At 46.7% G+C, this 26,920-nt stretch overlaps 1 protein-coding gene across 3 annotated transcripts in view; it reads left to right on the top strand.

Annotated features, from left to right (window-relative positions):
- The window catches only part of NHSL2 (NHS like 2), a 1,157,127-nt gene that overhangs the window by 611,224 nt on the left and 518,983 nt on the right, over positions 1-26,920 (top strand). Inside the window, exon 1 of one of the 3 annotated variants that reach the window (XM_086942001.1) lies at positions 14,683-14,822. The exons of the other annotated variants lie outside the window; for them this stretch is intronic. Coding sequence (XP_086798127.1) covers positions 14,759-14,822 — 64 coding nt within the window. The 5' untranslated portion in view covers positions 14,683-14,758. Of the gene's footprint in view, positions 1-14,682; positions 14,823-26,920 lie in introns of those variants that run through there. 3 annotated transcript variants of the gene reach the window in all.

The following is a 26,920-nucleotide window of genomic DNA, read 5'->3' as shown; positions in this document are numbered from 1 at the left end:
ACTGCTAACCACACTCCTACAAGTGGGACAATCAGGACTATTTCAAGTCCCCAAACCTATAAGAATAGCTTGGGCAGCAGGTTATAGTCATTGTTAATGTATATTGAATTCATATTTAACTGTTGTTGTGGTCATCTCTCAATTAGCTAGACAGCGCCAACTTGTGGAAGACTGTCACAAGCTCCAGTGTTGCTAATTAGGTGCTGTTGCCCAGCGCCGGAAACACCGGCTTAAATTAAGCACTGATTAGGTCATGGTAATAACTTGTCATCCTAAATAGATCAGTCCTATGGGCTGTGACTTAACTTTCTCCAAAGAACTACTTAAACCCATAGCTTTCATCTTTCGTTTGTCACAATAACCAACTCAGGCCTATGAATTAAGGATAAACTTTCCCACCAGGCAACCATCAAGCATACAATCATAACATTACAAATGTATATAAAATTAGAATTGGCTAAACAATATATTATCTTGAGAGGGGTTAACAATTCTTTTCTCCACAGCAAAACTCTTGCCCACTGTGGTAAACTTGAGATTTTCGTTAAAGAATATCTGTTTACAGGCTTTAACTCAGTGTAACAACAAAACAGACTTAATGATCTATTGGCTTTCACAAATAGCTTACACAATAAAGAAACCAGGCCAACTGGCTTTGCCATAGCTTTCATCACACACAGAGCTACCCTATGGCACCACACATCACTTTTCTTAGTGACCCAGTTATACCTAACACCTTTATTAATGGTGTGTCCACATAACTAAGGGCCGGATTTAGATCTTGGGGGATGGGTTGCTCCATCACAATGGTGACGGATATCCCATATACCGAAATATAAATTCCATAGGATATAATTGGATTTATATTTTGGTGGACTGGATATCCATCACGGTTGTTATGGAGTAATCTCTCCACCAGTATCCAAACCAGGCTCTAATTCAGATCCACTGAGCTGACCATACGTTTTCCACAAGATAATCATTAGACATAAAATGAAAACCATTACAAATGAGTACAAACTTGCAATTGGAAATGCAAACTACAACCTCCAAGAGGGTCTAACAAAGATTCTCATAGTTCACATCTTCTGCTGGCTCGGTTGATCTGAGGGTGGAATCAACACCAAACCCCTTGACCACTATGGAAATCTTTAAGATTCCATATATCAAAATGACTGTAGAGGCTTTAGCACAGTGTAATGTCAATCCACCCTCAAATTCCTATTGATTTTTAAATATGCTTTTTACGATAGATGTGTCAGACCTATTGACGGTGTTGTAAATGTTTGTAATAATCAGTGGCCTGCCACTATAGCCAAATCAGTCCTGTTGTAGTGCGCATATGCTTTCCTATCACACAGAAAGTGCAAGAACTCCATTTCAGTGGAAGCACATGAGGTCTGCACAATCAAACGCTGTACTAAAGAAAATGAGCATGCAGGTAGAGACAAAGATCCTCTCTCAGTAGTGCTACTTACAGCTCTTTTTCTGCTGAGCACAGAAGGTCGGTGATAGCTGTGCTCTCAAGCTGAACCTAAACAACTTAACACAAAAAACACCAAGGATCGCATCAAGAAGTAAACATGAAGGGAAGGCTGGGACTGAAGCATTTTTTTGTGCCATGCAGGGAAAGGTTTAATCAAGGTGCACCACAGAAGCAATGGAAGGTCAGCTTCTAAAGTGGGGTGAATTGGAATGGGCAAGCAAGTGAAGAGAGCACGCTAGAGTTACTAAAGGCCATTTTGTGCGGTTTCTCTATGACAAGTTTTTTTTTTTACATGGGCTAAATTGTGTATTTTCCAAAATGTACAAAGCATCTAGGGTCATGTGTACATTCCACTTGCATTCATTTTCGATCATGCCCCTTACCGATAGATTCTCGGTCATATTTTATGATTGAGGGCCTGATTTTAAGGTGGATGGGAGATGCTGGCTAACCCAATTCTGAGTTCACCAGGTATGCACCTACATCCAATCTTGTACCCACATTTTCGGATAAAAGATTCCTCCTGCTGGAAGCAGTAATCAGGAAGAATCTATGCATGGAAACACAGTTGGAATTGGAGAAAGAGCCCTGTAATTCTGGGGCCTGACTGTTATTCCCCATTCTGCCTGTCCAAAAAGGGAATTTCCTGGGATGGTGGTAGTAATCTCTCGAATGGAAACAATAATGTTGTCCCCTGGTATTATTGTGTAACCCATACAAGGAAAGGACTCTACTTGGAAGGTGGATGATGGGAAAATGGGAACCTTGATTCAAAAAGAGCGGTGCCGCAATGCAAACGGTATACTGTAGACATATTGTATACTAAGGGTTGTAGCACAACAATACATAAGATAAAATAAGATAAGATGACCAGCCTTTGCAGACTCACTCCTGAGACAAAATTAGTTTTCATCTCATAAAAAGCTTAAGCAATAAGGAGAATTAAATTCCTCTACACAAGTCACAACATACCATCCTGGGATGCCCGTTGGTATTTAGGACCAATTAACAATAGGTCACCCTAACTTAGCAGGAATTGCCCCTGACATTAATTGTGGGTTTGTAATGCGCTAGAATCGACTCCCGAAGGAGTATCTCTGCGCAGTAGACCGCTCAGGAACCCATCCTGGCTTTCCCTGTGAGATGGTCCTTACTGGGTTTCTCCAAGGTGAAACCAGACATCCCTGGCATATGTGGGGGGCTGTTGTGGAGATGAGGCAAGCTAATGCCCAGAGTTGCCGAGTGTGATCCCTGGTTAGAGTAGGCACCAAGGCGAGAATTATCGAGTCCGTTGACCCTGGTCCATGACCCTGCCGCGTCAGGGATTGAACCCTGGTCCCAGGCCGTCCTCTGCTCTCGGGTCTGCCGCCTCTAACCAGTGAGCCACACCACTCCACACCACTTTGTATGTAATTTAGAAATGCAATCATTTTACCCCCAATCATCAACTTGTCAGTTTTTGAAAACATGCAAATTATACTCTCACAAATAAAGCAACTCGGTCCCCCAACACAAACGTGATAATTTCACGAAAAAAACACACTACGAGATACCAGTTTTCATTTTTGCAAATACATGTTTGTTTCTCACATGTCAGTGTATTATTTTCACTGACTACTTATGCACTGAGTTTGACTCACTTACCAAGGTACCACAGTGACATCCGTGAGATGCCCATTATTTATCAACCATGGGGATTTCCACCATTATGCCAACATAAGCACCATTATTCCACGGGCACCAGAAGGCCATCATTGAAGTAATGGCAACTTGAAATAGTAAAAAATGTCACACTTGTTTAAATGTGGTGGTTAGTAGGCAGTGCTTAATTTGAGCCGGTGCTTTCCAGTTCTCGTCATTGGCACTTAATAGTAAACACCAGTGCTTATTACAGTCTGCCACATGGTGACACTGTCTGTCTATTTTAGAGAGGGGCACAACAACAGTTGTTTAATAATTCAGTATACGTTGAAAATGACTAATACCTGCCAACCAAGCCATTATTATAGCTTTGGGGGTGTGGAATACTCTGAATTATCACACTTATAACAGTGTGATGGTTAGTAGTTGTGTAGGTACTGTCATTGGCAGCGCTGGCTGGGGCAGTGGGTGGAGCAAGCCGTATGGCCTCCTGACAAAGGCCCTGACACTTAATTTTTTGTACATTAAAATCTGTTAGTAGGTAATGCAGGCCCTGGCATTCTGCAGCAGTGACCAGAGCTCTGAGTGATATATCAGAGGTGGAATACCTTGGGCTCTGGCACCTATGTTTTTACAAATTAAGGACTGCTGCCTGCATGGCACAAGGCAAACCATGCATTCAAACAGACAGCATGATTGGCAGCCTGTGTGTCTACTCTGCAAGTTGTTCATCGCTTTGAAAGATATCTGTGCGATTCTATGGATGTTTATTATGCCAATAACGTAACAGCTGTCTCCATTTCTGAATTACAGTGACTCTTGCTAGAGGCTTGTGGTTTTATATGACACTTATTTTATTTTATTTATTATTTTTATTTTATTTATGCGATTTTATATAGCGCAAACTTTACCCGAAGGTGTCAGAGCGCTTTACATAAGAACCAGTTGAAAAACATAAGGATTTAGGATTACATGCGTTACAAAGAGGAAACAAACAGAAAAAATTGCAAATGTACAAGATGTAAAGTCACACAAGGAGGAGATACAAATGGATATACTCTAAGAGTCACATAGGAATGGTAGATAGTACAAAGGTCAACCGCATATACTAGTGATTAGAGTTATCTCTATATACATAGGGAAGGGATACACATGGGTATACTCTAAGAGTCACATAGGAATGGTAGATAGTACAAAGGTCTACTGCATATACTAGTGATTAGAGTTATCTCTATATACATGGGGAGGGGATATGACTAGATATACTCTAAGAGTCACATAGGAATGGTAGATAGTACAAAGGTCTGCTACATAAACTAGTGATTAGAGTTAGCTCTATATACATAGGGAAGGGATACACATGGGTATACTCTAAGAGTCACATAGGAATGGTAGATAGTACAAAGGTCTACTGCATATACTAGTGATTAGAGTTATCTCTATATACATGGGGAGGGGATATGACTAGATATACTCTAAGAGTCACATAGGAATGGTAGATAGTACAAAGGTCTGCTACATAAACTAGTGATTAGAGTTATCTCTATATACATAGGGAAGGGATACACATGGGTATACTTTAAGAGTCACATAGGAATGGTAGAGAGCACAGGGGACTACTGCATATGCTAGTGATTAGAGTTATCTCTAAATACATAGGGAAGGGATACACATGGGTATACTCTACGAGTCACATAGGAATGGTAGAGAGCACAGGGGACTACTGCATATACTAGTGATTAGAGTTATCTATATATACATGGGGAGGGGATATGACTAGATATACTCTAAGAGTCACATAGGAATGGTAGATAGTACAAAGGTCTGCTACATAAACTAGTGATTAGAGTTATCTCTATATACATAGGGAAGGGATACACATCGATATACACAGAAAAGCAGAGTTCCATTAAGTGGGGTTGGAGGGGGATTGCAGTCGGAGGGGGGATGTAGTCACAGCACCAGGGGAGGGACAGAGAAGGGCAGGAAAGTGAGACAAACGAGAAAGGGAAGCAGATAGTAACGATTAAGACAGCGAGGAGTGTGTCAGAGGCAACAGGAGAGACAATAGAAAGGTCTCTAGGACAGAGAGGGGAGAGGTCAGAGGTCACTAAAATGGGGGAGGAGAAAGGTAGAAGAATAAGCGAGTCATAAAAAGAAAAGAAAATGGCAGGGAGTGCAGAGGTCCAAGTCTGAAAGTCCGGGAGGAGTGCTGCCACAGCCAGCAAGTCCGGGGGGAGAAAGGCAGTCCGCAGCAAAGTCACAGCCTCATCGTCCATGAGGAGCTGGGGCAGAGAAGTTTGATCCGGAGACCAGGGGCCGGGGAAGAGAGACCACGGGCGCCAAGACAGAACGGGAGGCAGTCCCGGGAGCAGGGGAGAACATGCCACAAAGCTGTCCCACATCATCTGGGGCCAAATGGAAGTGCCTCAGCAACGCCGATGCTGGATGAGCACATCAGGAGACACAGGAGGAGGGCACAGTAGGAGAGCTCAGCAGGCTATGCTTTGGCAGCAGCCGATCGCGAGCTTGAAAGTCTGCCCGGGGAGTCATTTGCACCGATGTCCCTAAGGCGCCGCCAATTTGGGGTCAGGCAAGCCCCGGGGCAGAGCAGACTGGAGCGCTTCTCTGAGGAGAGCAGCGTTAGTTGCGGTGGCGCCCGGCTCACCTCTAATGCTGGTGTAAAATTGGAGGCCAAGGTCTTCAGGTGGCAACCTCCGCTGGCACCACAGGATCCGGGGAACAAAGCCACCATTTTAATCAGGAGCTCCTCCGTGGGTGGGAGGCTGAGCCAGCAGGTAGGAGAGAGGAGCAAGTGGTACAGGACGTCTGCTAGAAAACAGGGTGTATGAGGTGTCGGAGGTGCGGGGTTAACCCCAGGACTGGCCAGTGGTTTCTTCAGCTCAGCTGCAGCATAGGCAGAGGGGCAACAGCTCGGGGTAACAGATGCAGATGCAGGTGGGCACAGGAGACGCAGATGCAGTATATGTTGTGGGAGAGGCAGTAAGCGCAGGGCCCAGGTCATCAATTAGAGGCGCCGATCAGCATTTACGGGTCACCTCCGGGCGCCATTTTAAAGTCAGGCAGGCGAGGTAGAACCGATTGCGGCGGGGCCGTCTCCGGTGTAAAGCCGTTACCGAGGCCCCCGAGGTAGTGTTCCACTAGTGGCAGTTGCTGTGTCCCTCGGAATGCGCACTTTGGACATACCTCCTGCAGAGGGATGCAGCCATCGGCGCTCTCGGCAGGGCTCCGGTCGCCATTTTGGCCGCCGCTGTCGTCTCTCTGCACCTCAAATCTACGCTGCTCCAGTGGCACCAGCAGCGATCTGAGCAGCCCCGCAGGTCCCCCATACCTTCTGCTTCAGGTAGGGAGCGCCAGCATCGCGGAGGGCTTCCTTCAGATCCTGGGATCCAGGCCGGAGCAGCGCGTGGACCGGGAGCCGAGAAGGTCCACGTTCCCGTCCGTCTCGGCTCCTCCATACGAGAGAAATTCCACCAATCGGATGCGTTGATTGCCATTCCCATATTGGCTTGGAGGGATATCCTATAGCTATCTTCTGCAGGGATATCCTGTAGATATCTTGTGCAGGGATATTCTGTAGATATCTTTTGCAGTGGATATACTGTAGATATCTTGTGCAGTGGATATTCTATAGCTATCTCGTGCAGTGAATATCCTGTAGGTATCTTATGCAGGTCATATTCTGTTGCTATCTTGTACAGTGGCTATCCTGTAGATATATTGTGCAGTGTATATCCTGTAGATATATTGTTCAGGGATATCCTGCAGATATCTTGTGCAGTGCATATCCTGTAGATATCTTGCGCAGTGTCTATCCCATATATATATTGTACAGGGATTTCCCGTAGATATTTTGTGCAGTGGATATCCTGTAGTTATCTTGTACAGTGGATCTCCTGTAGATATCTTGTGTAGTGGATATCCCATAGATATTGTGTGCAGCGATATCCTGTAGATATCTTGTGCAGTGGATATCCTGTAGTTATGTTGTGCAGTGGATGTCCAGTAGATATCTTGTGCCGTGGATATCCTGGCAATATCTTGTGCAGTGGATATCCCATAGATATTGTGTGCAGGGACATCCTGTAGATATCTTGTGCAGTGGATTTCCTGTTGTTATCTTGTTCAGTGGATATCCTGTAGACATTATGTTCAGGGATATCCTGTTGATATCTTGTGCAGGGATATCCTGTTGATATCTTGTGCAGTGGATATCATGTAGATATCTTGTGAAGTGAATATCCTGTAGCTATTGGGTGCAGGGATAGCCTGTAGATATATTGTGAAGTGGATATCCTATAGCTATCTTGTGCAGTGGATACCCTGTAGATGTCTTGTGCAGGCTATATCCTGTAGATATCTTGTGCATGAATGTCTTGTAGATATCTTGTGTAGTGGATATCCTGTAGATACCTTGTGCAGTGGATATCCTGTAGACATCTTCTGCAGTGTCTATCCTGTATATATCTTGTGCAGGGATATCCTGTAGATTTCATGTGCAGTGGATAATATGTAGATAGCATGTGCAGTGGATATCCTGTAGATATCTTGTGCAGTTGATATTATGTGGATATCATGTGCAGTGGATATCCTGTAGTTATCTTGTGCAGTGGATGTCCCATAGATATCTTGTGCAGTGGATATCCTGTAGATATCTTGTGCATTGGATTTCCTGTAGTTATCTTGTGCAGTGGATATCCTGTAGCTATCTTGTGCAGTGGATGTCCTGTAGTTATCTTGTGCAGTGGATATCCTGTAGATATATTGTGCAGTGGATATCCTGTAGTTATCTTGTGCAGTGGATATCCTGTAGATATCTTGTGCATTAGATATCCTGTAGTTATCTTGTGCAGTGGATATCCTGTAGATATCTTGTGCATTCGATATCCTGTAGTTATCTTGTGCAGTGGATATCCTGAAGATGGGAAGCATAGTTTACAACGCATGCAATACATCACATGCCATTACAACGCAAGTTGTTACAACAACTTGCTGTAGGGGGCAGAAGGTGTTGGGTTTGTTAGATTTTCAATCCAACACCTTCCTACTGTTGCACACACTGGAGTTGGAATAGTAAATCATACTTTTTCAAACTTTAGCGCCCCCTACAGCAAGTCATTGTAATGACTTGCGTTTTGATGGCATGCGATGTAACAATGCGTCGTTGTAACGACTTACGTTGTAATGGCAATGCGTAGAAAACGCATGTGTTGTAATGAGTGCTATTCCCTGTAGATATCTTGCTTAGTGGATATCCTGTAGATGTTGTATGCAGGGATATCCTGTAGATATCTTGTGCAGTGGATATTTGCCATATTTTGGCTGCTGAAATTACTTTGAGATTTAGATTAGAACGCATTGTCTTCCGCTGTCCATGCTACTCTGCTCTGATTGATGCCATTTGAATTTGTAAATAAATATATTTTGAAATATTTGTAAAAAGAATTGTCAGCCCCTTCATTTTATTTATGTTTGCTATCTCTTGGTTTTGTGTTGAATGAAGGGTATTGTGCAATTGTTGCTACAAAAAAGTTTTCTATAAAATAAAAAAGTAATAGATCAAGTGATGCCCCTAATGTTTATGCATTTAGGGAGCAATGCTGGGCCAGCCATTCAAGCCTTCCCTCTGCCATGCTTGCATGGTGCAAGGCTTTGTCGCAGGCCCGGGCACCTTGTCAGTCTCACTGTGAGTGTAAACTCATGGCCTGCCATTGGCTGCACGCCTCCTTCTCACCAGACCAGCCGCAGTGGAGCCCCGCTGACACAACAAACCCCTCAAAAAACAACCTCTGTGCATGCAAACGGTGATGTTTAATGGTGTTTAATTTCAGCCATTTAGAGTACATCCAGCCCACACATCTCTACTATTCAATGCCTGAGAGAGGACCTTGAGGCACCCAGGTAACAGCTCAACCTGAGCAGCAGTTGAGGGTCACGGTGATGTAAATCATGGGTCCATAGGAGATTTTCAAGAGGCTGAATGTAGATATTAAAAAGATGGGAGAAACTGAGGAGTGCTGAAGAAGGGAGTCTGAAAGGGGGATGGGGACGACATTCTCAGAAAGAGTCAGTCTGGCATATGCTGGTCAACTATCTCAAATGTTCTGTAAATAAAGCTGATCAATAAATCAATCAATCAAACTGGATTTATAGAGCACTTCTTATCACCTGTGAGGGTCTCCAGTGGTACCGCCAACATTGAAGGTCATCAGTAGATCAACCGTACATCGGTACCTCTGCCTCGCTGAAAGCCAACCATGAAGTCACTGAAGCATTTAAGGGATATGACATCATTTGATGGATCAATAGGGGAATTTTTACAAGGATTTTCACAATATCATCTGTTATCTCAACTTGAACAACAATGGATTTAAAAAATCTATTGGTCACAAGTGCAACAAAATAGGAAATCTAAGGGATTAGGACCCTAACAAGTCTTAATTAGGGTGAGGGTCTAAGAGATGAATTGCTCTACAATAGGGGCATATACAAGCGTTGTTAATAGGTTTCAACTGAGACAGTGTAATCAAGAGAGAAGAGGCTTCCAGGGAAGAAAATGGTAAAGAAGCTGGTCTGATAAAGTGTCTCATGTCTGAGACCTTCAAGTGTAACAAACCAGACAACTTCAGGCCACCACCGATGAGGCTGAACGCTCAATCAGAATCTGAAAATTCTCTTTTTCTTTACTGCGAATGGTAGAGCTGCATTGGGAATCATCGAGTTTTCTAAAAAGTGAATTATGTTTTAAAGAATTAAATAAAAAATTGTCACACATTCTTGCATAAACATTATAATTCTCTGTTATGTTTCGCTGACTTAGAATTTAGTTAGATTCTAATATTTTGCATGAAAAGGGTTGCCTAAGGTAACTGAAATGCATTTCTTAAAATAGGCCGTGCCCAGATTCGTATTGACAATATTTTGCAATGGATTTAGGAGTATCATCACAGATATTGAGATCACAGATCAGCCTTATTCCATGGGTGTGACATCATTTGAACACTGTGGACATTTTGCCTGCAGTCAGTTTCCAGGGGGTATTTGACCCGAAAACCCCTGTAAAAGTATGGGCAGGCAGTTAGACGTCCATTTGAATGCATTTACCCTCACCAGGAATCTCTTTGTGAATTCCGAGCAGGCGTAAAAGAAGGGCTTTCGTCTATAAACTTATGTTTGCTGCCAAAAATACCTTGTTAAATAGGGCCATATGTGTTCGGTCCTCCTTGTGTAGCATTTCCCGCCGCTCCAGAAGGTTTGATCTGACTCAGGGAGCCCGGTCATCTGTAAGCTTCTGAAAGGCTTAATTTAAGAAGCTTGTCCATCAGATCTGCTGTGTATTGTTATCTTAGATTAGCCAATTTTATTATTTTATTCTTGTAATGCTATATTAATTTACTTAGTATATCCTATTTTATTTTATGCAACTTTATGTCATTCTATTCAATTTTATCTTCATTTATCTTCTTTTAGGTTCTTATTTTCTGCCAGCCTATTTCCAGTTATCTTGTTTTATGTTATCTAGTCTCAGTTCTTGTTATGTTTGCGTACTGTTTCCTACTTTGAGATACATTCGTTTATCCTATATTATGTTTCACATTGATTGGCTAAAAGCTGTCATAAAGCACACTTTTAATCACTCAAAGAACTCCCCCTGCTCCACACTCAGGCGCATAACTCTCTATTCAATACCCTTTGTCCACCATTCCAACTACAAGGATCTTGGACCAGCCACCGCCTGGTTCAGATGAGCAGCAGTAATTACAGGAAAGATAGGAGGTGCATCTCTTAAGCAACCGAGATAGCATCACTGACTGTGCATTCCAGTGGCACAGGCTACACATCATAGGTGTACTACTACTATATATGCACGGGTGAGGGTCTGTCTGTCTAACCTTTTGTTAGCCCAAACTTAGTAGCTATCGGATACTACCAAGGCCTGTCACTGCTACTTCCATAGTCATGTCACCTCCCTGCTCTGTTTTGTGTTTTTTTGTTTTTTGTGGTCCTCTGTTCTCAGAGACATCCTATGTCTGTCTCATAGGAGTTATCATGCCCGGAGGACCAGATTTCACAGAAAGTGAAAGAGGTGTGGCACAGCGGCCAGAGTGCCTGACTCCAGACTATGGGGTTCACGGTTCAGGCGCCGGCGCCGGGTTAGCCCAGCACTACAAGCCGTCTGTTCACAGGGCAAATGCTTAGAAAGTGTTTTTATTCGCCCACCTGTGGTGGTGGCGGTCTTTGGCAGCCTGCCCTCATCCTCAGATATTCCATGCAATGCCATTAGTAAATTTTGTAAATGTGTTCTCAATAAATGTTAGGAAGGTGTAGATATGATGTGCTTGAGAGGGCCTAGTAGGTGCATTTCTGGATGTGTATACACACACATATTAAAATCGGATCTTGAGTGTCCGGTTTGGTATTGTCTGCATCTGCGACCCACCAAATACCTCTGGTAATCCAGAAACTATTCCGCTTCAAGTTCCCTTATACATTCTGCTAATCTCGCCTATCCTCTTATTTAAATAAAAAACATGCTTCTAAAAGTAAGTTTCCAGTCCTATGAACTTGCAATATGAATACTGAATGCCCTTCAAATCTTCAGCTCTTTAAGTAGTCTGTGATGCCAGAGGGCACGCCCTCTCTCATGTAGCCAATTGCGAGCCATACATTATGACACTATCATACACTATACAGATGACTGCAACAAGCCCCACCTCCTTCCTTTTTGCTTTTAAAAGGGTGTTTAGAGGAGAAATGAGGACTACACCCCAACTTCACCTTTCATTACATGTATATTGTAATCGACAACCTCTCCGTATTTGAGTGAAAGGGGCATGTGAGACACTAGTTAAGCAGAATAAGCCAACTTAAAGGTTTCGAGGAACCCACACCCTCATGTTTATAACCATATTTTCTGCAAGTCGTCACTCATACGAGTGCTTTATTGGACAGTGTATTATTGGACAGTGTATTATTGGACAGTGTATTATAGGACAGTGTATTATTGGACAGTGTATTATTGGACAGTGTATTATAGGACAGTGTATTATTGGACAGTGTATTATTGGACAGTGTATTATTGGACAGTGTATTATTGGACAGTGTATTATAGGACAGTGTATTATTGGACAGTGTATTATTGGACAGTGTATTATAGGACAGTCTATTATAGGACAGTGTATTATTGGACAGTCTACCTAATGTACTTTCCAAGAAGGTGAGGCTGTGCACCCTGTGTGTGTGAATGGATGTATTCCAACTGGCGTGGTGTTATGGTACTTTATGACACTTTGTGTTACGTTATGTAGCTGTGCTTTTCTATTCTACTTTGTGCTATCCTTCATTGTGTTACCCTGTCTGTTAGTGTTTTATGTATTGCTATGTTTTTTATGTTATTTTATGGTATCCTTGGCTAGATAGTCGTATTCTAGTTGTTACATTGCGTGTTACAAACACTTGTTGATCCTTTTATCGTTATGCTGGGTTACCATGGTTTATGTTGAGTTATCGTATCTTATTGTTTTAGTGTTTTGTGCTGCTCTTGGCCAAGTTTATGCAATCTGATCGCCTCTTGCTTTTTCATGCTGTTTTCGCACCTTGTCTTCCCTATGTTATGTTATGTGGTAGTATGCTATGCTGGGTCATGCAGTGTTATTTTCTGTTGCCCGATTCTACCATGCGTTGTGTTGATGTTGCAGGTGTTAGGTATGGTCCATACCGCACCAGCATTGCATTTAGGTCACTGTAAAGACCCGGACACATTTTAAGTATGTTGTGCCAAGGGGAGGAGCTATATGACAGACTGACAGCTTCTTAGGTGTTTTGGTGAAGAGAGAAGGGTTGTAGTGGCAGTGGCTGGGACAGCAGCTCTTGGGAGAAAATTATCTTCCCTTTCAGAATATGTTTTAAATCTCTGCCAGGGAAGCACTGTTAATCCTTGGAAGGCGACTGTGCACGAGGCATGGCTGCAACTCGTGTGTCTGATGCTGTTTCCGTTTGCGGTGTCCGCACACCCCTCGCATACCATGCACAGTACCTGGCGGCTGTCTTCCAGCACAGCAAGTGCGGTAAACGTGTGAAGAAATCCACCCGCTCAGCCAAGGCGGCCCCGAGAAAGCCACCGCTGGCAGGTACCAGGGATGTAAACACGCGCAGCATCCTCCGGCGCGCGGCAGAAGAGGTGCTGCGTCAGTGCCTGCTGTGATTGGCTGCCGGCTGCTGTCCCCGCCAGCCCCCTCAGTGCAGATGAGTGACAGGAGAGCAGGGCAGGCGCCGGGGCAAGGAGGTGCGGGGGAATATCTGTCCACGTGCTGCTGCTGGCGGGGGCAGATCTGTGCGGCCGGGGGGCAGGAGCACAACCTGCTGCTAGGTGGACCATTCCGAGACCCTCACCGCTGGACAGACAGCCAGAAAGAGGGGTGGACATTCAAAGAGGGGGAGGATGGGGGAGCGAGAAAGAGGGGGCAGCGGCGCCTCCGATGTAAAGCTGGGCTGCCAGAGAGGGACAGGGGGGAATGAACAGGAGAGACACGCTGCAGAGCGCGGGAACAGGGCGACCGACACCTCACAGCAGTAACCTTGTGGTGACAGGGCAGGGGGAGAGGGGCTGGGGGTAAACGGGCACGGAGGGCACAGGCTGAGGTGTGATAACCTCGTGAGGGAAAGGGGGCGTCAGGTGAGGGGAGGAATAGGATGTAGCTATAGAAAAATGGAAAGGGAGCCCGGAGGGGTCAAAATGAGATAAATGGAAAGGGAAACAGGAGGCAATAAATGGGTGTGTGGGAGCGCTACTGAAAAAACACAGAGCCAGGCACAGCAGGAAGAGTGAATCAGGCGAAGGGAAAGGGAAGGGATCGGGGAAAGATTTACAGGGATTATAAAGAGGAAAATAAAACAAAAATACAACTGAAAGGCAGACGTGAATGCGCAGCAAAGGGGGAGAGGTGAGGAGAGAACTGTAAAGAGAGCAGGAAGAAAATGGGGTGGAGGACTGAGTAGAACGAAGAAATAAAGAGAATAGAGTCAACGAGCAGCTATTGGAAGAGAGTAGGAAGGGGCAACAGGGGTAGGAAAGAAGACGGGGAGAGACAGGTAAGGGGGGACGCAGAGTGGGAGAGAGAGAGAGAGAGTGAGAGTAGGGGGACAACAAATGAATGCCCTTAGAATTTAGGTGGAAGAGAGGGGCATTGTATAAAGGAGGTAAGGAGAGAGAGGAAAGGGTATGAGAAAGGGGTACTGGGAGTGAGGGGGTACAGAGAAAGGGAGAGAGTCATAATGGGTCGGCAAGTGGAGAGGTACCGAGAGTAGGAGGAGCAAGAAGGGGGAGCAAAGGGGAGATCCATGCCGGAGAGCTGCGCATAGAAGCAGCGGGAGGCACATGCGAGGATGGAAGAGAGAGCCGCAAGGACGTGAAGAAGGAAGGCGCGAGGAGGCAGGCGGCTGGGGCCGAGAGAGCACGGGAGCCGAGTGCTGACAGGCATCCGGGCGCGCAGGCCAGCCCCCGGCCAGGAGCCAGAACCCAGGAGCGGCCGGGAGCTGGAGGGGCGATGTGACGCCAGCCCCGGGGCCGAGGCGATGTAAACGGCACCTGAGGGGGCACCTGTGCACAGGATGGGGAACTCTCCACACAAGCAGAGGAGGAAGAGGCTGCCGGAGAAGATGGTACCAGCAACAGGTACGACTGCTCTCCCTTTGACTGCTCAGGGCTACCCGCTTGTGACTGGGCCCCAGCAGCACCCTGCACGCGACGGCTGCTTCTCTTTCGATTGCTGAGGGCTCTCCTCCTGGGACAGACCCAGCACACCTTGTACCCATTGGCTGCTTCCTCTGTGACTGCTGAGGGCTCTCCTCTTGGGACAGCCCCTAGCAGCAGCACCCTGTACCCATCGCCTGCTTCTCCTTTGACTGCTGAGGGCTCTCCTCTTGGGACAGCCCCTAGCAGCACCCTGTACCCATCGCCTGCTTCTCCTTTGCCTGCTGAGGTTTCTCCTCTTGGGACATCCCCCAGCAGCACCTTGGGACAGCCCCCAGCAGCACCTTGGGACAGCCTCCAGCAGCACCTTGGGACAGCCCCCAGCAGCACCTTGTATCCATCGGCTGCTTCCCCTCTGAATGCTGAGGGCTCTCCTCTTGGGACAGCCCCCAGCAGCACATTGTACCCATCAGCTGCTTCCCCTTTCGACTGCTGAGGGCTATCCTCTTGGAACTGCCCTTAGCACCACCCTGCACTCATTGGTTGCTTTGCATTGACTGCTGAGGAGCTCAACGTGGGGCTGCTCCTAGCAGCATCCTGCTCCCATCGGCTCCTTTGACTGCTGAGGGCTCTCTTTTGGGATTGCCCTCAGCAGCATCCTGTACGCATCATCTACTTTCCTTTGACTGCTGAGGGCACTCCGCTTGGGGTTGCCCCAGCAGCATCTTCCATTAGACTGCTGAAGGTGCGCAGTTTGGAAATGCTCTCAGCAGTTTTCTGTATCTACCAGCTGTTCATTGGGATTGCAGTGGTGAAATAGGTGTAATTAACCTGTAGACCTTCAACAGGCATTTTACTGAGACTGCAAGATGCATATATGGCAGAGGGGATGCAGATTATGGAAATACATGCAAGATTGAAATCACGTGGGCGGGATGTGCCCGGTGCCATTCTGGACGGGGCCTGTGATGTAATGTAAACAGAGTGCTTGCTGGCTGCTGCTATCTGCAGGCATGCACGTTGCTTTTTTATCTGCCTCATGGCCGCTCAGCTCTGCAGTCTTTCTGCTGTGGCTGAATTTCACAGCGGTGTCTGCGTTGTTGCTCACAGGGTGCACAGCCTTTGTATGCACAAACACTGAAATGCCTAAAGGCTGTTAATAATGCAAACACATGCACAGCATGCACCAAAGCATGTAGAGTGTATGCAAACAGTGGTTGGAACCTCTAACCGTGTGCTAACTCGTCCACACAGCACTGCATGCATCAAAACATGCTATTTGCAGGCCCCACGATACAACAAAATGCACATGCATATCGTAAACAAAGATAGGCTGCACATATTTGCACATAGTGCAGACCTTCTGTAGCACTGCACTGCATGTATGGCCTGCGTCCTACTTTACCCAGGCCCATGCTGTAGAGAACACCCCCCATGCAGCTTTTCTTCAAACAGCTTGCGCACGTGAAGGCTGCGCGGGCCCGCACGTGAAGGCTGCGCGGGCCCAGCTGCGCAGTACTGCACTGAAACACACTCCTTGCGCATGGCGAATGCCACACCCGGGGGAGATTTACGAAAAAGTCATGCAACGCAGTGCAGTGCCCCGCGAGGTTGCGCTGCATTGCATGTAGGGTGACCAGAATTTTAAAGCAAAAAAACGGGATATTTCACAAAAATAGAAGAAGGACAATAAATGTATATCATGCGAGCCCACAGAATGACAGCGCTCCTCTGCAGAGAATTACAAAACAGACAGCAAGAACATACATAAGATGACATTTTTAAAGCAGTAGCTTGCCTATGAATTGCATTGCTTTCTTGGAACAACTGCTAACTATCCATGCTCTGTAAAACATAAAAAACACCTCCCTCCGTTTTTAGACGACCATCTCCAAAAACGGGGACATCTGGCTGTAGTACTGTTAAAAAATGCCCATGGAAATTTAATGAGGAAATTGGGTTTAGGGACCCCCTTTTTCTAACCTTCCACTTGGCAGATCAAAATGAAACTTTAAAGGAAGGAGCTGAGGTGGATGAACTTTCATTTTGAAAAGTTTCGTAAAGATTTATCAAACAGTGCCAAAGTTATTAGCAAGCCAAAAAATCAGTGCTGGCCATTGTTGTGTGTGGTGAGAGGCATGGCTCACAAGATTCAAAGCCTTGGGTAGGTGACACTCCCCTTGGCCTAAAATAGTCATAAATAGCATAATATCCACTCTGCATATGTCTATGGTTTACACTGTTGTGTAGTTCCCACTAATCCGTAGGACCTACGCATTTGTTTGGACAACATAAACTTTGGGCATGGTGCCTCAACTGATTCCGGGTACTCCTGCAGGATATGTTGGCCTAGAGACCAGCTACCTCACAATGCCACCATGAGACCCCCTAACTCTACCAGGGAGCAAATGGTTTCTGGCAGCCACTGAAAATGACAACCCTGACCGCTCAGGGATCATGGAAACAGATCAGAACCTTTCGCTCAGTCACTTGTGCTTACTTGTGCTCAGAGAAATATACAGAATGCACAGTGGGACTTTTTCAATGTATTAATAGAACAAACATTATTCTGGTATAGAATACATGTGCTGCGATAGTCAGTAGACAGAAGCAGATGACAGTGAATACAAGCCCCAAAAGCATAAATAGTAGATATAGGTCTACCATGGTGCTAAAACAGTGTATATATGCAGGCATATAAAAAAGGCAGTAATCTGGCGTACCCCTACTATGCAAACCCTACTCTAAGTGTATCTAAAGTGTGTTGGTGTAGAGCCAAGAATCCCCCCAAGGGATGATCTAACCCCATTAACTGGCAGGAGAGAATGTAGGACCCCGTCTTGGTCACAAACTAGAAACCGCACACAAGATGTCAGACTGCTGCGTGGTGAAGTCTCGGCATGCAGGGACCATCTGTGTTAGCCAAAGTACCTCCTCTGCTAATCTATCGGGATGCTCATTATCTATAATAGGAAGCAGCCTTGCGATGTATGTTGTAGATAAGCGATGTTATAGATATGTAGATAGCTCTGTCGCCCCGTGGATGAAGATAGAACGCCATTTGTACATAGTGCGTAAAAAGGCCTTGTAAATTATGTTCGAGGCATCGTGATAATGTTGTGCGAAGCTAGATGTGTAACAAAGTCGTTTCTGAGAAACGAATCCGATGTTGTCGGGTATGCAAATACGTTTAAAAGTTAATGGCAGAAATGTTATAGTGAAAAAGAAGACAATGTAAGAAATGAGCAGCTTCGCTACATGGGGCTAACCCGGGCACATAACAATACCATGGCATATTCATGAAAATCTGTTTCATAACAGGTATTTAAACCTAAATGCAAGGCTTTAAAAGGCTTCACAAATATCTGCCTCTTTAGGTTTTTGATAGTGAGGCTAGTCACATTATTTAGCACAAATTGTTCATGTAAGTTTTTTTCATTTTAGATGTTAATTTTCCAGGACAGGTCCAATAAAAATTAACCGCACTCACAAGGAGACATGTTTTTTCTTTATTAGACAGTCTAATCTAAACCACACGAGGTGCTCTGTTCCTTGTGCAATTGAGCGTATACTGGCCCATTACATCAGTTGTGAAGCCACAAGTGATCAAGGTCCATGTTTAATGGGCCAGTGCAGCAAACACCGCCCACGAGAAATAAAATTATATTGAACGGGACTTGAGCCTATTCGGAGAGTTGGGTCTCTGTGCAAAGGCATTGTTAACATTCAATCTGTGAGGAAGAAAACAGTGCTTTTCCTATGGCTATTTCTCTCTATTGTTAAAATAATCTGGACGTTAACCTTTGCACTGTAGTATACATTTTCATTAATGTGTGTGTTGGGACGGAATTTCCCCTGCATGGTGTATGGTCGTGTTCTCCTGCCTTTGGTATTTCAATCAATCAATCAGGTGATTGTTAAAATGCGACTACTCACCCGTAAGGGTCTCAAGGCGCTGGGGTTGGGAGGGGGTTAGCAGGTTCCAGTCCATCAAGGGGGGGGTCTGTCGAAGAGCCAGGTTATGAGGTTTCTTACGAAGATGGGGAGCGATGTTGTCTATCTGAGGTGGAGCGGAAGGGTGTTCCAGGCACTGGCCATGAGGAAGGAGCAGGAGCGGCCTCCCGATCTAGTCTTACTGGTGCGGGAGACCACGTCGTAGGAATGCTGGGTTGATCGTAGGGTCCTCTGGGGTGCGTGGAATTTGAGTCGGCTGTTCAGGTATGCTTGTCCGGTGTCGTGGAGGGCATTGTGGGTGTGGGTGAGCATCTTGAACGTGACTCTAGCTTCGATGCGGAGCCGGTGGAGTGTGCGCAGGTGCTGGGAAATGTGGCAGTGTCTTGGCAGGTCGAGGACCAGTCTTGCGGCGGCGTTCTGGATGTTCTGTAGGTTGTGGGTGACGTTTTTGTTTATTCTGGTGTAGAGTGCGATGCCATAGTCGAGTCTGCGTGTGATCAGGGTGTGATTGACTGTCTTTCTGTTTTCAAGGGGGTTCCATTAGAAGGTCTTATGTAGGAGGCAGAGGGTGTGGAAGCAGGAGGACGAGACGGAGTTGATCTGGCAGTCCATTTTGAGCTCGGAGTCCAGGATGATTCCCAGGTTGAGTGCGTGCTATGTGGGGGTGGGTGGGCTTCCCAGGGCGGGGGGCCACCAGGTGTCGTTCCAGGCATTGGGGTTTGGGCCCATGATGACTACTTCTGTTTTATTGGTGTTTAGTTGTAGGCAGCTGTTTTTCATCCATTTGGCGATGGCTTCCATGCCTTCTCGAAAGTTGTGTCTGGCGGAATTGGGTACGTTGGATAGGGAGAGGATGAGTTGGGTGTCGTCTGCATATGATACAATGTTGAGTCCTTAGGTTCTGACAATGGGGGCGAACGGAGCCATGTAGATATTAAAGAGCATAGGGCTGAGGGAGGACCCCTGGGGGACTCTACAAGTGGTTGGTGTAGGGTCCAAGAGGAAAGGGGGGAGTCTGACCTGCTGCGTTCTGCCGGAGAGGAAGGAGCAGATCCAGTCGAGGGCCTTGTCTTGGATCCCTGCGTCGTGGAGTCTGAGCATTAGGGTGCGGTGAGAGACTGTGTCGAAAGCCGCTAGAAGGATGAGGGCTGCTGTTTCTCCTTTGTCCACTAGGGTGCTGATGTCATCTGTGTGGCGAGGAGGGCATTTTCTGTACTGTGATTTTTTTCTGAAGCTGGATTGGAAGGAGTCGAGGATGTTGTGCACTTTGATGAATGTGACGAATTGGCTGTTGATGGCTTTCTCTATGACTTTAGCTGGGAATTGGAGCAGGGGGATGGGTTCAGTGGCGTCACTAGGGGGGTGCGGGGGGTGCGGACCGCACCGGGTGACACCCTCACATGGGGTGACACCATCTAGTTATGGTTACGCTGCAGGGGCCTAACACAAGCCGGGGGGGCCATGTGATCCAGAGGCCCCTCTGCCGTCAGCCAGCAACCACGTTTTTGCACTCTGACTTTTCCTTCATGGCGTGCCCTTAGAAGACGAGAAAAGTGTCCAGTTCTTCTGCCGCTAGCAGCTGCCAGCCCCTCTGTTTGTTCCCCCTCTTCCCTCTCTTTCTTCTCGTTCCTCCTCATTTAGTGGAATTGTGGAACAGGGATTACCTTCTGTTTCCTCCTTTCGTTTATTTTCTCCCCTGTGAAATGGATCTAAAAAAGGAAAACAGTTTTGCTGGAAACGGTGTCTTTTACTGACATTTTTCAATTTCTGCTGCAGCCTCGGGGTGGAGAGAAATAAAGCATTGCAAGTATGAAAAATAAGCAACTAACTAACGAAAACAAGACAAAGTGGTTGCAAGGTGGCCACATTGATTTTTTCACACTTAAACACATTAGCGCCACTTTACAGAGTTGGACAGAGAAGCACTACTTTTGTTTTCTCCTCTCTTTGAACAATATTGTTTCCCCTGGGTGGGAAAGTGCACCTTTCCTGGAGGTACTGAAATACCTGCTTGATGTGTGAATTTGAAAAATGTATACAGCGGCTGCGTGTTCACAAATGTGGTCTTTTTAAACCACACTGCCTATGTTTTGTAAGGATATAAAAAATGGACACTGAAACGGGTCCTTCCCGGGGCCTTTAGTCATTGCCTTAACTTTTCAGGCAAAAGCACTCACTAATTTCTGAATAATGAGTGTAAAAGGAAAAAGGTAACCATGTTATTCCTTCTTTGTATAACACAGCTCTGCTCGAAGGGGAGGGTGAGTGTGTCTTCTGTGTCAGTGTCGCGCACACAAATGCAAAGCACATTTCAGGAGTTATTTCAGTCACTTTGTGAAGAGCGAGAACTGTGAGGGGGAAACCATGGGGGGTGGAGAAGGCAACGTGGAAAGGGTTAAAAGAGCAGCACATGGGAAAGGGGGTACAGGCGGGGAGGGGGTGCAGGCGGAGGGGGAGGGATGGTGCAGGCAGAGAGGGAGATGGTGCAGGCAGAGGGTGAGATGATGCAGGCGGAAAAGTGAGATGGTGCAGGTGGAGGGGAGAGATGGTGCAGGCAGAGGGTGAGATGATGCAGGCAGAGGGTGAGATGGTGCATGCAGAGAGGGTGATGGTGCATGCAGAGAGGGAGATGGTGCAGGCAGAGGGTGAGATGGTGTAGGCGGAGGGGATATGCTGCAGGCAGAGGGGACATGGTGCAGGCAGAGGGTGAGATGGTCCATCCGGTAAGCTGTGAGGGGGTGACACCATGAGTTACCCGCACCGGGTGACACCAGCCCTAGTGACGCCACTGGATGGGTTTGTAGTCTTTGAGGTTGGTGGGGTCTGCCAAGGGTTTCTTCTGGAGGGGATTTACCTCGGCGTGTTTCCAGTCGGGGAACAAGGCGGTTGCCAGGGAGCGGTTGACTGTGTGACAGAGCATGGGTGCGATTGTATCAGTGGGTCTGTTGAAAATGTGGAAGGGGCAGGGGTCCGTGGGGAACCCAGAGTTGATTTACTTCATCGTCTTCAGTGTGTCTTCGGTGGTGAGGGCTGTCCATTTGTCAATCGCTGGCTTCAGGGTGTCAGAAGTGGTTGGTGAGGGTTCAGTATGTTGATTGTCTTTGTCGTAGTTGTCGTAGATGCTCTTGATTTTGTGGTGGAAAAAGATGCCGAGTTTGTTGCAGAGGTTTTGTGAGGGAAAGATGTCGGTGGACTTGCTGGTGGGTTGGGCGAACTCTTCGATGATGTTGAAGAGTTCTTTGCTGTTGTGTGCGTGTGTGGAGATTCTGTCTTCAATCGCTTTTTTCCTTGTTTTTCTGATGAGTTGGTGGTGGGCGTCGGTAGCGGCTCTGAAGTTGTTGTGGGCTTCTGTGGATTTGGTGTTCCTCCGGGCTTTTTCGAGGCAGCGGCAAGTGTCGACTCTCGAAGTTCGGTGGTAAACCATCTGGCTTTCTTGGCGTGGTTGTTGTTGTTTTACTTGAGGGGGGCTATGGTGTCGGTGCTGTTGGAGATCCATCTGTTTATATCACTAGAACAGGGTATAAGGTGAGACACTTAACTGCACTCAATCTAGTAAATTTTGGTCTCGTTATGTCTGGGGGTGCCAAGAACCTGAAGCCATATACCCCTAGGCCTCCAGAATCAGTGCCGAGGCACTGTACACAATTCAAAGAAATAGTTCGGCACACCATATAATGTACAGTGAGTAATATCAGAGAGGTCAAAAAATATATCAGTAAGCCATTATATATTCTTTTCTTTCTTTATTTTCAATCTTCACAAAGTAGCCAACGCGTTTCGTCCGAAGGACTTCTTCAGGGCGAACCACTTTCCAAGACGACACCCGAGGAGACCACACGAAAGATAAATCTGGCGAAGGTGAACACTTACATCACCAGTGCGGATGCGTATTTGACATCCCTTTACGCTAGAATATATTCATCTCTCAAAATTTCGATCTATCTACCACAAAACAAAAGGATAGCTGCCATCCTAGCATCTGGAGACTGGTGCAATCACAGTAGCTGAAGAAATTTGACCCAACTGATAAAAATTCAGAATATTAAATTACATCTCATCCATTCGCCCTGAAGAAGTCCTTCGGACGAAACGCGTTGGCTACTTTGTGAAGATTGAAAATAAAGAAAGAAAAGAATATATAATGGCTTACTGATATATTTTTTGACCTCTCTGATATTACTCACTGTACATTATATGGTGTGCCGAACTATTTCTTTGAATGGAGATCCATCTGTGCAGGGTTTGGGCTGCGATGTTGGGGGTCGTCGTTTTCCACAATGGTTGGGGTGTAGTTGCTGAGTGATGACGTTAGCTGATGGTCGGTGATTCTGGTCCAGTTACTTCGTGGGAGCAGGTGCTGGTGTCTGTAGATGGTGGGTGTTCTGAAGGTGAAGTGGACACATCGATGGTCAGTCGATGGGAGTTCGGTGGTGTGGCTGAAGGTGATGGAGTTTCCTGGTGTGAAGAGGGGGTCGAGGGTGTGTCCTACTGAGTGCTTGGGTTTAGTCACTATCTGGTGGAGTCCAATGTTGTGGAGGTTGTCAAGGAGGGATGTGGTGCTCGGGTCCAGTTGGTTGTTGAGGTGGAAGTTGAGGTCTCCCAGTAGGGTGTAGTTAGTGGACGTGATGGCATGCAGGGAGATTATGTCCGTGATGGATTTGGGGAAAAGTCTACGGGTTCCAGGGGGTCAGTAGATAAGGGTTCCTCGGAGGGTGGTGGTAGGGCTGGCCAGTATCTTGAAGTGAAGGTGTTCCATCAGGTCTGTGGGCTCGTCAGGGAGTGTGTTGAGGCAGAGGGTGGATTTGTGGATGATAGCGATTCCTCCTCCCGGGTGGGTGGGGCGGTCCTTCCTGGAGATCTTGTATCCTTGGGGAATGGTGATGGCGATGACCGATCCCGAGGTGGTGTCGGTCCATGTTTCGGTGAAGAACGCTATGTCTGGGGTGGTGCTGTCGGGGAGGTCCAAGATTTCGGTGGCGTGTTTGTGGAGGGATCGGACTTTGAGGATGATGCATTGTAAGGTCTTCGGTTTGGTTGTGGTCTTGTGGGCGGGTTACGCCAGGTCCGTGGTCTTGACGGTGCTGCAGGTGTTCCGGCAGCGGTGACAGCTGAGGGGTCCATGGTTGTAGACTGGTGATGCTAGCTTGCAGTTGTTGTTGCGTCCTGGGTTGAGAGCGTGGAATACTGCTTGGTCATAGCGTTGGCGTTGCGGAGGTCCAAGGTTCCTGGCACTGGTCGTAGTCGGGTCGTGGACGGGTGCAGACGGGCTTGCCTTTGGCGGGCCAGCGGCTGCCATTAAGTAGGGGTCAGAGAGGGCTGGACAGCTGGGAGGCGGGAGCGGGGAGGGGAGCTGGATTGGACCGCTCATGTTGGTCGTACTGGGAGGGTGGGGCCATGGAGGCAGCAGTGGCAGGAAAGAACGGGCAGAAAAAGGCAAAAAGAGAGGAAAGAGTGGAAATAAGGCAGTGAAAAGTGCAAGAAAACTGGAGGAAAGACACAGAAGGGGAATGAGAGGGGGAGATTAAATCAGTGAAAAAACGAGTGAAAATGGAGGAAAGGCACAGAGGGGGAGTGAAAGGGGGAGATTAAATCAGTGAAAAAACGTGTGAAAACAGAGGAAAGACACAGAGGGGAAGGAATGGGGAAGATTGAAATCAATGAAAAATGAGTGAAAAAGGAGGAAAGACACAGAAGGAGAGTGAGAGGGGGAGATTAAATCAGTGAAAGAACGAGAAAAAAAATGGAGCGAAAGAGCGGAGCGAGAGAAAGGAGACAGAGGTCCACTGGACCACCATGGATGAAGCGCAGGCAAAACCTGTGGGTGGAGGAGGGCCTCGAATACCAACACTCAAGAGTGCAGGGGCTCGGGGGACGGCCTCCATTGATTGTGGAGCTGCGAGGGAGGGGGAGCAATTTCACTAACAATGAGTCAGTGGTCTTGCTCCTGTGGTATTTGATTTTGGCCCTGGCATCACACTTATCCAAGCGTGTGCACAGAGAACTAGACCAGAGTAAGGCGCTAGACCTGTTCTGTGACCTCAATGGGTGCACCAAGCTTACGCAGTGGACTAGTGTTCCTGTCTTGGCTATAGCACAAATACCTGTGGTGGCATCGTACCGTGTTTTGTGATTACCTAATTGTGGCCAGAACATTTTTATCTGTGTAAATGGAGTGAAGACCCACTGGCCCATCATGTAAAGTTCCACTTCTGTGTGCTAATATCCCAGGTATATTTTGTACGTGTTTGTGTGTGTAGCCTGTGTGGTAAATGTTTGGTGTGTGTGAGGAAATCAAAGCAATGAAGGCCCATTGGGTTCTTTTTGGATACCGCTGGCCTTGCCTTTTCCGTAAGGTGAGGTGAGGTTGTTTTCCCAGACAACTCTGAGCTTGAGTGCCCCCACACTACCTCCCTGAAAATCCTCTGACTGCTCACTATTGCTATCACTGAGAGTCAACCACTTGAGAGGTTTGGTTTTGCCAATTTTCAGACCAATAGTAGAAAGGACCATGAGACATCAGAAGAAAAAAAATGTCAACCTCCATGGTGGAGGCCCAGTAGCCTCTGCTTGCCTTGTGGCCTCCAAATGCTGATGCGGACAGCTCTTCCTTCCACACCTTCCCCTGGGTGTGAGAGTGTGATTATTAGTACAACTGCTCTAAAATTTAACGTGTTATTAGGCCACATTCACTTTCACAGCACATCTATTTATCTATGAATATACCAGCATTTGTAAAGTGCACAGCTACTTCCGGAGAGGTGTCCCAGTGCTGGGAGCCCTCGGGAAGATTAAGTGAGCTATTGCCTAGAGTCACATGGTGCTGGGCTAACCTGCCGCCGGCGATAAACCATGAACCCAGTGGTCCAGAGTCAGGCACCCTGGCCGCTGCGCTACACCTCTTCCATCTATCTATCTATCTATCTATCTATCTATCTATCTATCTATCTATCTATCTATCTATCTATCTATCTATCTATCTATCTATCTATCTATCTATCTATCTATCTATCTATCTATCTATCTATCTATCATGTCATTTAGCATTTCATGAGTGTTTCAATATGTCAGGTCGAAAACAGTGCAAGGTGGGCCTACATGTTATACATAGCTCATTAAACTAAGATGAATTTCAGTGTTTTGTTGTTGTTTACACTGTTTTTTATCGTATTTAAACACCTGCAGGCTGTCGGTGGCAGTCTACCCGCCATCGGAGACATGTTCCCCCTCAGCCATATTACAATGGCGGATGAGGTGATTATGGTCGGAAAGGCCAATGACCACACACTCGACAGGCGTTGTGAGCCTGCCAGTGTGGTGGAGGGGCTTGCAGTCCCTACCATGTTGACGTTGCCTGCTAGGCACCGCCGTAGGGATTACAATGTCGCTTTCCACCGGCCATTTTATGGTGGGTAACCTGCCATGAAAAGGCTGGCGGGAAGAGACTTTGGGGGCCCATAGCGGGCTTCCTTTCTCCCGTGGCCCTTGACTTTGGGTGTGAGGGGCATCCATGTTGCCCCCAACATATCCCTGCACCATGTGGTAGGCACTGCATGGTGCCTGCCACGTATTGCAGAGATATGTGTTGGGTGTCTGTTTTGTCTTGCAGCCGGTGCTGCAGAGCACAGCACCCACCACAACACAAAACATGGGCAATGTGACCGCCACAGTGGCGGTCACATCGTAATTTGGCCTGTGGGACCGCCGCCTTGTAGGTGGGCGGTCCCAAATACGATACGATGGCTACAGACTAAAGTCCGTCCATCATCGTTATGAAACCCATAGCTGTCAAACAGATCTGACACAGCTGTAGGCGTGTCCTCCAAGCCAGAGTACTTGCGCACAACCACAATGTATCACAAGTGACATCTCACTTTTCGTGTGCCTTTGCTGTTTTGTAAACGTGTATGAACATTTTGGGTAGAAGTCCCATATACACAAAGGCAGAACATCTACAAACATACATTTTTCTGTCAGTGCAGAAAGCGCAGCGTAATAATTATATTGTGTTGTTCCTAATTAATAAATGCAGTACTTTTCATATGGCACAATATAATTTAGGTGTGCAATGCTGTCTGGCAAGAGTGCACTTACAGCCAGTAAGCTAGCACTTGTGTTAAGCATAACAC

The sequence above is a fragment of the Lissotriton vulgaris genome, chromosome 10 (assembly GCF_964263255.1).
Source record: "Lissotriton vulgaris chromosome 10, aLisVul1.2, whole genome shotgun sequence".
Taxonomy (NCBI): Eukaryota; Metazoa; Chordata; class Amphibia; order Caudata; family Salamandridae; genus Lissotriton; species Lissotriton vulgaris.
This window is presented reverse-complemented; position numbering and strand designations above follow the sequence as displayed.